Below are 13,495 nucleotides of genomic sequence, written 5' to 3'. Positions count from 1 at the left end.
CTGGTGGTGAAACCTGATTCTATTCATATTGTTTTAAGCATTGCTCTTTCTCGCTATTGGTCTATTCATCAACTGGATGTTAAGAACGCTTTTCTTCATGGTCACTTGACTGAGACTGTATACATGCATCAGCCTATGGGGTTTCGTGATCCTGCTCGTCCGGATCATGTTTGTCTTCTTCGCAAATCTCTTTATGGTCTCAAACAGGCTCCCCGTGCTTGGTATCATCGGTTTGCTAATTTTGCAACTACTATTGGTTTTTCTAACAGCATCTCCGATAATTCTCTTTTTGTTTATCGTCATGGTTCTGATATTGCTTATCTTTTATTATATGTGGACGATATTATTCTTACAGGTTCTTCTGATATGCTTCGTAAGTCTCTTATGTCCAAACTTAGCTCTTAGCTTGCTATGAAGGATTTGGGTCCTCTTAATTATTTTTTGGGCATTGTTGTTAATCGTACTTTTACGGGTCTCTTTCACTCTCAATAGCGGTATGCCTTTGAGATTCTTGAAAAGGCAGACATGTCTCAACGTAAGCCCGTTTCTACTCCTGTTGCTACATCTGGTAAACTTTGTACTAATGTTGGTTCTCCTTGTGCTGATCCTACATTATATCGTAGTCTGGCTGGTGCTTTGCAGTATCTTACTTTCGCTCGACCCGATATTTCCTATGCTGTTCAGCAAGTTTGCCTATATATGCATGATCCTAGAGTTGAATATATGGCTACTATTCACCGCATTCTCCGCTATGTCAAGGGTACTCTTCACCATGATCTGCAATTGTATCGTTCTACAATTTCCACTCTTTTGTCCTATACCGATACTGATTGGGGTGGTTGCTCTGTCACCCGCCGTTCTACCTCTGGTTATTGTGTTTTTTTGGGTGATAATTTATTTTCCTGGTACGCTAAAAGGCAGCCTACTGTCTCTAAATCCAGTGCTGAGGCTGAATATCGTGGGGTTACTAATGTTGTTTCTGAAACTTGATGGATTCGTAACTTACTCCTTGAGCTTCACTTTCCTATTCCTACTGCCACTGTCGTCTATTGTGACAATGTTAGTGCCGTTTATTTGGCCGGTAACCCAATTCACCACCAGCGCACCAAACATATTGAGATCGACATTCACTTTGTTCGTGAAAAGGTTAAACGTGGTGATGTTCGGGTGCTTCATGTTCCAACTCGTTATTAGATTGTTGACATTTTCACCCAAGGGCTTCCTCAAGTCTTATTTGATGATTTTCGATCCAGTCTCAGCGTCTGTCAACCTCCCGATTTGACTGCGGGGGTGTGTTAGAATAATATATTTTGATTGATAGAATATCTTGTATAATTAATATGATTGTGTAGAATATTATGTGAATATTTAGTTTCCTAAATTGTAAATTATATCTTTGTATATAATATCATTCCAATCTAATGAGAAGGCAACTATTCAAAACCAAATCATTATATTAGTTAGAAAGTAAAAAAAAAATGGATTAAATAGAAATTAGTTCCCTTATTTTAGGGTATAAATTATCTTAGGGGAGCATGAAGGAATGTTTTTCCTCCAAATTAATAAGGTTAATTATCCTCTCTTATTATTCATCTTTTTTAGTTACTTTCATACTACTTTTTATACAATTATTTCAATTAATTCATTTGCATTATAATTACCTTTGTTTCATTAGTACTACAACCACTCTTGTGAGAGACCGTCTCTCAGAGAGACGACCTCAAAACATAAAGCCTACATTGCGTCTCTCGGAGAGACCGTCTCTCATAATAATTTGTGTTGGTACTAAGGTCTAAACTCTAAAGCGAAACATCTAGCTCAACAATTGGGCTGCTTCTTCTCAGACCAGCAAACAAGAAACGAAAATTTGAAAAAAGTAAGACAATTGAATATCTTTTTTCCCAAAATAAGCTCCGTGAAAACTTAATTTCAAAAATAAGCGTCCGTGCATCCAAACCTAGGTTTGGTAAAAGTCGCTGTTACTAACAGCGAAAGACAAAAAAAAATAAAAGAGATAAGTCGTTGTTACTAACAACGACTTAAGGAGTTGAAACAGCGACTTATGGCTGTTACAGTTTTCTAGTTTCCTTCTTCTTCATTTCACTTGACGCGTATTTGTTTTCCTCAATCACCTTCCAAAATCTCCCTCTTCTTTTCACCATTAAAATCAACTTCAATCCTTCATCTAAACTCATCAAATTTCAAGTTTGTACCACTAATTAGTTCTGTCATTTTCCTAATTCGACCAACGGTATTTTTTTTTTGTTTTTTTTCCATTTTCGGAATATTAGGGTTTGCTGAATTTTAATCATTTTTCACATTAATGTAGGTTCATAAACTTGCGATTTACTAATTCTTGTTGATCTACAGCTTATTGAGGTACGTTTTTATATAAATTTTTTATTTGGTGTTGATTTTAAAATGTATGTCATGTATAGTGGTCATTTACACTTAAACTCTACGAATATGTCGAATGTAGTTTTTATTTACCTTGATCTTCATAGTTAAAAGTTTATTCGTGAATTTGTTGTTGAATTTAAAATGTATAGTGGTCATATATTTATGAACATGATGGTGATGTTGATTTTGTATGTGTTGTTGTAGAAATGGATTCATTTCGTGTGACTGTTGTATGCTTTTGAAATGGTTCAATTCGATCAACTAGTAACAATGTTAAGTATGTTGGGGGAAGACGTAAACTGTTTGCATGCAACTCATACATGGATTTGAATGAATTTAAACATTTTATATGCTCTAAGATTGGCATTGACACTACAAGAAGTACTGTTAATTTAAGTTTTAAGTACAATCTGAGTGGAGATTTGTTAGCTTTTCTGGTTGAGGATGAGGAGGCTATAGATGTAATGTGAGAGTATTCAAGGTCTACCCCTACTCCTTCTTTAGAGTTATATGTAGAAGAGGTACCCCTAAGGAATGAAGATATCAATGTTGTGGAAACAAATGCATTCATGTGGTAGTGACGGTCACAACACTAGAACTTGCACATCAAGGTAAACAGTATCTGTATTTGTGTATATAAACATAAAGATTATCAAACAAATAAATAACATAAGTAAACAATTTGAGTACTTCTTAAGTATTTTTAGAATAAGTAACGCTTAGTTATTGTTGAATTGCAGCAGAGATGGATCCAGCAGCTCCAGGCCCTCTCGACCCTAGTGTGCTTACAATGCAAGCAGATCATAGGAGCAGTGTGCTATGGGATGTCCACGTAATTGAATTTACCCTTTTTGAATTTATATGCCTTAATACTTTAACTTTAAGCTAACACAATATTTGCGTTTAGGTGTCCGACACGGAGACCATGTACACCAGGCATCCCGATTCTGCTTCGTGGGCGATTGACGCACGGATCTTCCCGTACCTTCAACTTGCGAGGTTGTATGACTTCCACCTTATCGCGTACGGGAGAGTCGATCGGGCGCTAGTCACGGCTTTAGTCGAGCGGTGGCGCCAGGAGACCCATACTTTCCACCTACCTCTAGGTGAGGCTACCGTCACCTTACTTGACGTAGCTGTGCTTACACGGCTTCCCATCGAGGGACATGCCGTGTGCACCGATGGACGCCAACTCAAAAGTTGGCAAGACAAAGTCTATAGATTATTAGGAGTCCGACCTCCCGCAGAGGTAACCAAAGGGAGCATCTTGCGCGTTACATGGCTTGTGCAGAACTTCTCGCACCTCCCTAAAGGTGCTGATGAGGCTACCATTGAGAGATACGCTAGGGCCTATCTCTTATATCTGATTGGTGCTGTCATGTTCTCCGAAAAGACTGGCAACCGGGTACAACTAGTGTACTTGACGTTGCTTGATGCGCCATGGGAGGTCATCTCAAGGTACAGCTGGGGTTCGGCAGTCCTAGCGTATCTGTACAGGAGACTTTGTGAAGCTTCACGGAAGAACGTGAAGGAGATCGCTGGGCCCCTGATTATTCTTTAGGTAATGCTAACTTTACATGTTACCACTTTGTTTCTTTTATTAAATGTTTTTGTGTTTCTTTTACTTACTTATAATTGTAATTCATAGCTTTGGGCGTAGGAGCACATTCTCATTGGTCAACCGATGAGGAGTGTGGGACGTGGTGCATTTGCGCCACCAATTCTTCCACCCCCACATGTGCCGTATGGATCGCGGTGGTCCTTTGAAAGACGAACAAGGACTCACACAGGATCGAGCGTGGGTTTCTACCGCGATCAACTCGATTTACTACGAGCTGACCAGGTAAGAATTTCACTACAACTTGTTTTGTAACTATCACATTGCATAATTTATTAATCGAATTTTCACGTTTAGTTTCGATGGAACCCTTACCCCGCTGAGGCATACGCTGCATTGCCTCAGCACTCGGGCATATTGTCAAGGGCGTGGAGAGCATCTGTACCTCTGATCTGCTTCGACATAGTCAAAGTGCATCTCCCTGAGCGCGTACTGCGCCAATTTGGAATGGTATAGGGCATCCTGCTGCCATGTGACACAGAGGCGGAGCTCCATAACTCTCGCAAGGGTCGGGAGCCCAAGAACTGGCTGGAGATTAACGTGCGCCATGTCGCTCGTTAGGAGCACAGGCTAGAGCTGTTGGCTCAAGGTGCGCCGATCGAGGCTGTAGGCGCACCTACTTTGGCGGATTACATCCCGTGGTTCCTCTCCATCACTCGTCGATGGATGACACCACGAGGTATCATGGCGGCAGCCTAGTACGCTCCCGCAGCACCGACGATGACACACTTTGTAAGTATTCTTCAACGTTGATTATTATCCATAGAACTTACAATTTATACATTTCATTAACACTTACGTCTTACTGCAGGCACATGACATTGCATCTGTCATCAGCTCCTCCCAAGAAGAGCATGTACGGGAGATTGCCCAAGGCAGACTCCTAGGGATGCAGTATCAACACTTCATTCTGGAAGTGACTGCGCTCGACACCACTATGTACGAGTACGGGTCATCTCCTCATAATGCCGACATTCATCTTGAGGAGGTTGACTTAACGTGCCCGAACTACGGTGCCGGGTCCTCACAGGGTGCCACATCATCACAGTATCAATCACCTCCCCTACCCGAGCGTCATGCTACGGCCTCTTACTATCGTAGGAGGCGTCGTAAACCGTCACAATTAGACAGGGTACAGGAGGAGGATTAGCATTAGAATACTGTTTGTATATTTTGAACATTTGTACATACTCAATATTTGTATCATTTGGTCTTTTGTGTATAAATTGTAACATATATGTAGATGTATATATTTTTATCGTATTATCACACGTTTATTATGAATGAAATGATGTTAAGTACTCAGACTTTTCGGCGATGAATCATTCCGCCAAGAATGCAGTATGAATTAAATCAAAAATAAAAAGACAATCATATTCAAATATGGAAAATGCTCTCGAAAGTTCCTCTAAATTTCATTCATGTTCAACGAATACACATCAAATTAAATAGTTCATTTGTTAAGCTAAACCAACGTCGCTAACTAAGATTGCTTCTTAGACTTTCTCATAATCCTTTTAGTCTCTTCTTTCCTATGTGCCATATCATCGATTTGTCTCTCTAGATTAAAGACCTCATCTTTAAGCTCTTGTTTTTCCTTTTCAAGCCGTATTATTAAGTGTCTCTGCCATTTGGTACCCTCCGGTTCAATCCATCTAAAATATGTGCATCCTAATCCTTCAACCAAGTAGAAAGGGCAAGTAACAAAATCACGGCCTGGATCGAAGTCGCTCCAATCTGCATCAATCTCAACTTCGTAACCACAATCACAAAGCTCTTCAATACAATGCTCCTTTGACATCTACGGAACACATATAATATAGTAACGTAAGTAAACTTTCAAATATAATATTGACATTTATAAATTGAGAGTAAGACTATAACATAATACCTTATGTTACCTTTAAAAATTGATTCAATAGAACAAGATTGATGTAGATTGGATATAATAAAGTAGGGAAATGATGGAGTTATTTATAGAACATCATTACAATGGCTATTTTCAAGTTCGTAACGGCTATTTTTCTAATTAACAACGGCTAGTTTAATTCGTACAATAAAAAATAAAAAATTAAAAGAGATAAGTCGCTGTTATTAACAGCAACTTAAGGAGTTGGCCAGTCAACCCCTTAAGTCGCTGTTAGTAACAGCGACTTATGGCTTTTTTTTTTTTTTTTTTTTGGTTTTTCGCTGTTAATAACAGCGACTTATACCAAACCAGTGGTTTGGATGTACGGACGCTTATTCTGGGAATTAAGTTTTTAAGGAGCTTATTTTGGGAAAAAAGTTGTTTCAATTGTCTTATTTTATTCAAATCTTCTCAAGAAACAGGATTAGGCGGACTTCAGAGTTTATGTCAGCTTTAGCACACGGGTATCCGTATGCGTCGAGCCCAAATATGAAGCCAATCACGACACGTAGGCCCAAGAGTTAATTTTGGAAAAAAAAAAGAGTTTTTATAATAAAAATTTCTCTAATATTTTAGTAATTTTTTATTGAGATCGTTTTATTAGGTTGAACTAACTATTTAAAAATACTTCCTGTACCAGTGCGAATTCAGATTTCATTATTTTTTTTTTATTTTTTTACTAGTGGGTCTCTTTTGTATAGACTCGTCTCACGGTGAGATAGTCTAATACAAAAATTTGTAAAACTTATAAATTAAAGCTTCATCCAACATAATTCCAAAAATAAATGTCTTTATGCCTGAACTCGTGGAACAAAATTACGCTTTGCCACATAAGGGGCCATTTAAAAAGAGATTAAAAGGTCCACATGAGCGAGGAATTACCCGCTGTTTGTGAATTATTAATTTTTTATTCTAATGCCTCGCTGATACTAATAGCAAGTCATTTTTACCTGTTTTTAAATTTACAGTTCAAGAAGTCAGATCGGCAACTGTTAGTAATAGCAAATGGTAGTTTTGTAATATATAATATCAGAATGCTCATTTCATTCCATCAAAACGCATATTCTTTTTACACAATCACTCCTTAGCGAAACGTCTCTCAAGCTGAGATATACATCTTCAATTCCTAGTTTTGAATAATTTATATTAAATTCATATATTACATTTATTATTTGCTAAAACTAATTTTGTTAATTCAATTAAATAATTAGTTTTAATGAAAATCTTGGTGTTTAGATGTCAAACATTAATATCATTAAATATTGATAAATTAGTCATGTGTAAATACTCTAATAATACAAGTATTATTCTATTAGTCATTTGTAAATACAGCAAATTATTTAAAGTTGTAGGCAATTTGGTAGCATTTATCGATCATTTTGTGCACTCAATTTCTAGTTAAAGACAGTTAGCGCATCAAACAATTGTCTCTAAAACTGTTTTTATACTCGGATGGATCATCGATTGAATAGTCACGATAGTTACCCCCACGTATTAAGCTAAGTGTCCCCATTGGACAATGCACTGCCATTACATTAAATTATAGCTTGGTACACATGGTTAACGTGATAGGAGGCCCACATTATGATTTAAAAGATTCACCGGTTTGTTTTCTACCCTTCGGGCCGGACTGGGCCCACTTTAGGCACGTGTCGCCATGAACGGCCCAACACTATAAAATTTCCATAATAGCTAAAATTTCCTCATTTTTCTGACTTTTCTAATGCAAGATAATAATATTTTTTTCCTGATAATTGTCTTGATCTCCTCATTTTTTCACTTTGTAATTTTCTTAACCACAAAAGTACCGCATTGATGCTCATAATTTTCATGTATATTTAATATTTTAAAATGGAGATACAAAGAGATCGTTGGTGTCAGATTTTCTTGATGATAACCATAATCATCTTCTCTAATAGGTGTCTAATCTTTCATGAAGAAGAAGAGTTGTTGATGAACATATATAAAATGCCATTTAATATTTTGGGTACATTGTGATCCAAATATGAACAACCCACAATTCAAGACAAGCCATGAGGAGCATAATTGGATCAATACCAGTGATGCTACTGACCTAGACATGGCTGAACCTAGTGACTTGGTGGCTGAACCTACTGATTTGGGCGTGACAAATAAAGACCATCTTCAATCTAGACCGAACATGAGTATCAAAGCAGGGCAAAGTCAGAAGGAATCATTAAAGAACCTCACAACAACATTCAAGCAAGACAGAAGCTTGCAATATGATCAGCAGACAACAGAACGACCAACTGTCTGTCAGCATATCTTGCACAGTGTGGAGAGCCTAACCTGGTGCAAGAAGGAACGAGGAAACTTGGAAGAAGGTATCTCTATACATGGGCCAAGGAGTCTGGGTCCAAGAACAATGTTAATAGTCCTCACAGAATCCACAAATATAGTTGCAAGGTCCCATGTTCGTCAGTTTTATAATAAGGCTGATAATTAGTATAAATAGGCTGTTTTGCATTCTGTTTTAATTCTCATGTAATACACGCGCTCTAATAATTAAGCATGGAGGTAGTTATGTTTGTTAGACACCTAATAAAGCTGTTAGAGTCCTATATAAAGGGACACCCTCATTTGTATCAAACATTCAGATATATTGTTCAATAAAATTCCTTCAAGTAAATTGCATTGCAATTTCCTTTGCCTGAGTGGGTTCTTTTTGAGTCAAACAAAGGGTGCATTCGGTTTATTCCACGAGGATTAAGAGAGTGAATCTTAATCTCAGTGTGAGGAAGAGGCCAATTGGTTGTTAAAGACCAATTTGTTTCTATCCAAGGCGTAGAACCAATCAACAGAATTGCTCTTGCCACCTTTTGTTTACTCAAAACAGGAGGCGTTTTGTGTGACTTTCTGATCAAGATTGGTCTTGATCTCGATCTTGGAAGGTTTAAGTGCATTCTTGTATCAATCATCATTTGTATGCATCACATTGTCAAAAATAAACTAATTTTTAATCAATCTGCTGAAAATAAATCAATCTATTGATTTTTTTTAAAAAAAATAAACTCACTTATTGGCATAATTATTAAAATTAATTCAACTATTGTTTATCCCGAATTGTTTGATCGCAAAGAAGCTTTAAAGATGTTTATAAACAAGTTAGTATTTTATTTTTAACAAATATATCTTAATAGGTGGATTTATTTAAAAATAATCAATAAGTGAATTTATTTTTAGCGAATTAAATAAAGATTGATTTATTATTGATAATTTTCGGTAAGATTTTTCATATACTTTTGACATCAAATTCGGGCATAAAAACCCTTACAATATTTTACATCCAAGTTCAAGAGTGGTCATAAATCCGCAAACTTGTTAGTGAGTATTGACTACATATACAAGTAACTACCTTTGACATACTAAAAATTCTCTTTCTTAACCGTTTCTTTGTGGTATACTATTAATTGAACTACAATTACCGATGGTAATGAGTTCGGTACTCTATTAGACCCGCCCCTAATCCACTGCTTTTTTAAGGGTTTGGATTTTATTTTTTTTAGATCCATCAAATCCGGATTAAATCAAAATCCATAAAATAATTGACGGATATGCAGACCCGATGCGGACCCGAACCCACCCCTTATTTTCATTTATGTAATTTGTTATTTATCTAGATTGTCCGTGAGTTGATATGCCTTTGGCCCAATAAATTGGTATTTGATATTTATCTAGGTTGTTATAAAATAGACTGTGCTCCTGATGGCAATGAGAGAACCACTTAACCATATTGGTTATTAGAGGAGTGAAATGTTTATGATTGCAAAAATAATTTCATAGACTGAAACTAGTGTTTGAAATAAAATTCAAGCGTATATGGATGATGATATGGATGTTAAATTAGTATTAAATATTTGTAAAATACGCTAATAAGTCCCTTACAGAAATACGAACAATAAAATGACTTACAATAGGCTCAAATTTGACAAGTTAAAGAGACTCTTTTTAGACCCATTGAGGATCGACTTTGACCCATTAGATCCGACGGGTGTGAGTCTGGGTCTGAAAATTTTGGACCCTTAGAGCCTGGATCTGAGTCTGGATCCATTAAAAATAAATGGGTTCGAATTCGGGTCTGGTTGTACCCACTCTAGAGCAGCCCCATGACCATCCCTAACTACAAAGTAATTCTTATTTCCAATTCTCGTTATGGTATGTTACTGTTTTGAAAATCTTAAATCGACTCAAATTTATGTTTGGCAAATAAAGGAAATTCAATTTTAAATTTAAGTTAATTCCGTCATTAGTTAAAAGTAGGTAAAATTAAGAATTTGATAATGACTTCTTAGATTTTTTTCATTTTTAAATTATTCTTTCATAATATCATAATTAAAAGCCAAAATTAATTTTGAAGTAAATTATATATTTCCAAATACAATTTTATGGGGTGTTTGGTATGGGAAGAGAAAATGTAAGGGAAAGGGAATTAATAAAGAGGGGTAAGGGTAAAGGTAAGGGTTATGGTTATATGTTGTTTGGAATAACAATGTAAGGGAAACACTTGTTTACGTTTCCCTTACTTATTGTTTGGTTTGTCACATAAGTTGATATTTTTTGTAATAATCTACAAAGGAAATTTTGTCATTTTTGTACAAAAATTAACTTAAGCAAACATTAAAACAAGATTTCTTTGATAAAACTCAACATAGTTCAAGCCTAAATAAGATAAAACATAGCAATTTGCAATACTATTATGCAAGTATTCAACTAATAATCTGCAAGCACATACTACAAGTTCAACCACTAATAACAACATCTCAACTCATGTCTTTTTAGAAGACCGCTTTCATTTTTTCTTAAGAAGATCGAGCACATATTGTTTCTTGAGGTTCGAATGAGCTTGATAAAAGATGCGAAGCTTGTGTTCTTTAGCAATGAGAATTGTAGCTACTTCTAAAGCTTCAGAGGATGCCATCTAATTTCATAACCTCTTCCAAGACTTTTTTCACTTTTTCATCCATCTTCTGCTCTCTCTCCTCGGCTTTGGCCCACGCATTAGCCATTGTGCCAAGATTAACATTAATATTATCAAAAATTTTCCCGAAATTACTTGTAGCTTCATGAAGAGAAGAAACCAAATTATCAACATCACTTTGAAGATTTTTCTTTCGTTTCAATTCCTTGAGCTTGGGTTCTTTTGAAGATGTTGAATTATCATTCTCTTGTTTAATCGAGCGCTTCTTGAATTGTATAGAGTGAGTAGTTGACCGACTTCTTGAATCAGCATCATCCTCCTCATCACTAGCTATGAAAATTGACTTCTTTGTAACTTCAACATCTATGCAATTGATTGCTTCCACAAAAGACTCACTTTGATCACCCGTGGCCTTATCTTTAGCATAAATCTCCTCAAGGATGTCATAGTGAGGAAAAGGTACCCCATACAATCCTTTAGCCTTCTTATGAACCTATTCCAAAACAAAAAATAAAATATTGAAGCTATCATGTGGACTGCTACAGTCCCTGCTCACAATCCTAACAGATCTTACTCTCATGTACATTGAATAAAGTCAAATCAACAAGAAACAAAAACATACGAGTAGACCTTTTGCACAATATTCACAAAGTAATGTATAAAAGATCCCAGAACTTTACCTTTGCCCATTCATCGAACACTGCTCTCTCTACTTGCAACATCTTCTTATCAGCATCTCATCCAAATCCCGAAGTAGATAACATCTCAGCTAGTGCACTATATTTCTCTGACCAATGTTTGATTCTTGATTCAATGTGCGGAAAAGCCTTCAAACCACAACTAGGAAGCTCACCATTAATCAACTCTTCCAACCTACTCATGTAACCATTTTTAAAACCGCCCTCACCTTTCCACTTAGGATCAGTAGACAATTGGTGTAAATACTTTATAAGCATCGAATCTTCTTGACATGTCCAAAAGCGCTTATTCTTGCCCCTCCCTCTACTACTTCCCTCTTGGCTAATGGTATTCACCTCCATTTAAAGTACCTGCAATATACATATAAACTAAAGTGAAATTATTTATATTTTGTCAATGCACAATAATGAGAAAGTATCAGAAACTAGAAATGTATGAATTTTGTTCTTAAAGAATCTATTGGTACGATTGTGTGGCAGACGTAGCATTCAAACAATTAAACAATCGTTTAGTACAAACCTTGTCTAACACTTTCCCTCCAAGCATTAAACAAATCTTGAGCTAACGTATTTCTATAATTAGTCCATCGATCAGAAGTAGCTATTGTAGTAATGTATTCAACTTCATCATCAGAATCGTTATCGGAATTGTCATTACTCATATTCTCTTCTTCTACATCATCTGTGGGCATCACTTTCCTTATTAAATTATGAAGTAAACAACAAGCCATCACAATACGTCCTTGAGTTCGAATAGGGAAAAAGGAGGGGCTTCTAAGTATACTCCATCTCCCTTTAAGTAACCCAAAACATCTTTCAATTACATTTCTTGCTCGAGCATGCTTCATATTGTAATACTCTTCTGCAGTTTGTGGTTGTCTATCTGTCCATTCCTTAAGATGATATAGTTGCCCTCTATATGGAGCAAGAAAACCCTCACAGTTTGTATACCCCCCATCGACTAAATAATAGTTACCTTCAAAATTATTGAAATTAGATGATTAAAGTGAGATTTATTAACTATATAATTCTTCTTTTAATAACTACATGTTAAATTTACCTCTAGGAACCCTAAAGCCATTTGGCCTAGTGAGAGCATTGCGAAGAACACGAACATCGTGAGCAGAGCCTTCCCAACCCGGAAGAACATAGATAAATTGCATGTTGGGTGCACAAACACCCAACACATTCATAGCAATGTTACCTTTTCTTGTCCGATATTTACCACGACCTTGGGGATGTACAGTTACATTTACGTAGGTACCATCCAATGCTCCTAAACAATTCTATAAAATCAAATAAACAAAATCACTCTTATAAATACACGTAAGATTATGGGTAAAAATTTGATGATTAAGCAACTAGTACCTTAAAAGGTTTCCACCTTTCGTCTTCACATTCTTCTAATATTGGTGTGGGCTTGTAAAGCAAATGCTCATGCAACTTAAGTATAGCCCTCAGACATAAGTTGAATTGCCGACTCACGGTCTCTCCACTTCTTATGAAAAAGTGAGCAATAGATCTATTTTTTTTATGGTGAGCTAAAGTGTACAAAAACATGGCAACTATCTCATCAAGAGACATATTTTTTGTCCGAGTGAGGCCTCCAATCTCCTTAAGCATCTCACAAATAATATTAAAGGTTTGTCTATTAACGTGAAGTTCACTTTTGCAATGCACATCACTTTCTTGTATTAAGCGATGCATAATTTTTAAGCGCAATATTTTTCTATCTCTTTTACTTTGGATCAATTGAACACCCCTAACCGTAGCAATACTTGTCATATACCAAACCCAATACATCATAAGAACTACAACTACATTTGTTACTACCAATTGAAGTTGTTTTAGACGTCTTTTTCTCCGTAAGGATTGCATAATTCGATCCATTTATGAGAATTAATTAGAAGCTGTACAACAAAAATTAGACT

General features: G+C 36.2%; 2 protein-coding genes across 2 annotated transcripts; one reads left to right on the top strand and one right to left on the bottom strand.

Moving 5' to 3' along the window:
• Window positions 1-525: 525 nt before the first annotated feature.
• LOC130796957 (uncharacterized mitochondrial protein AtMg00810-like) lies at window positions 526-990 on the top strand. Its single transcript, XM_057659448.1, has one exon. The coding sequence runs from the start codon at window positions 526-528 to the stop codon at window positions 988-990; it is 465 nt and encodes a 154-aa protein (XP_057515431.1).
• An 11,083-nt stretch (window positions 991-12,073) lies between these two features.
• Window positions 12,074-13,495, bottom strand: LOC130796877 (protein ALP1-like). The gene is made up of 3 exons (XM_057659336.1): window positions 12,933-13,495; window positions 12,625-12,850; window positions 12,074-12,540 (listed from the first exon to the last, which is right to left on the bottom strand). The coding sequence occupies exons 1-3, from the start codon at window positions 13,452-13,454 to the stop codon at window positions 12,074-12,076; spliced, it is 1,215 nt and encodes a 404-aa protein (XP_057515319.1). The 5' UTR covers window positions 13,455-13,495.

This window comes from Amaranthus tricolor, chromosome 1 (assembly GCF_026212465.1).
Source record: "Amaranthus tricolor cultivar Red isolate AtriRed21 chromosome 1, ASM2621246v1, whole genome shotgun sequence".
Classification (NCBI taxonomy): domain Eukaryota; kingdom Viridiplantae; phylum Streptophyta; class Magnoliopsida; order Caryophyllales; family Amaranthaceae; genus Amaranthus; species Amaranthus tricolor.
The sequence above is the reverse complement of the archived record's forward strand: the minus strand, read 5'-3'. Positions and strand labels throughout refer to the sequence as shown.

What these genes read in the sequence shown, in the direction of transcription:
- LOC130796957 (XM_057659448.1), top strand. Translation starts at nt 526, where the DNA reads ATGTCTCAACGTAAGCCCGTTTCTACTCCTGTTGCTACATCTGGTAAA.
- LOC130796877 (XM_057659336.1), bottom strand. Translation starts at nt 13,454, where the DNA reads ATGGATCGAATTATGCAATCCTTACGGAGAAAAAGACGTCTAAAACAA. An exon ending in AAAGGTGGAAACCTTTTAAG is followed by an intron (nt 12,851 to 12,932) that starts GTACTAGTTGCT and finishes TTGATTTTATAG; the next exon opens with AATTGTTTAGGAGCATTGGA. An exon ending in TGGCTTTAGGGTTCCTAGAG is followed by an intron (nt 12,541 to 12,624) that starts GTAAATTTAACA and finishes ATAATTTTGAAG; the next exon opens with GTAACTATTATTTAGTCGAT.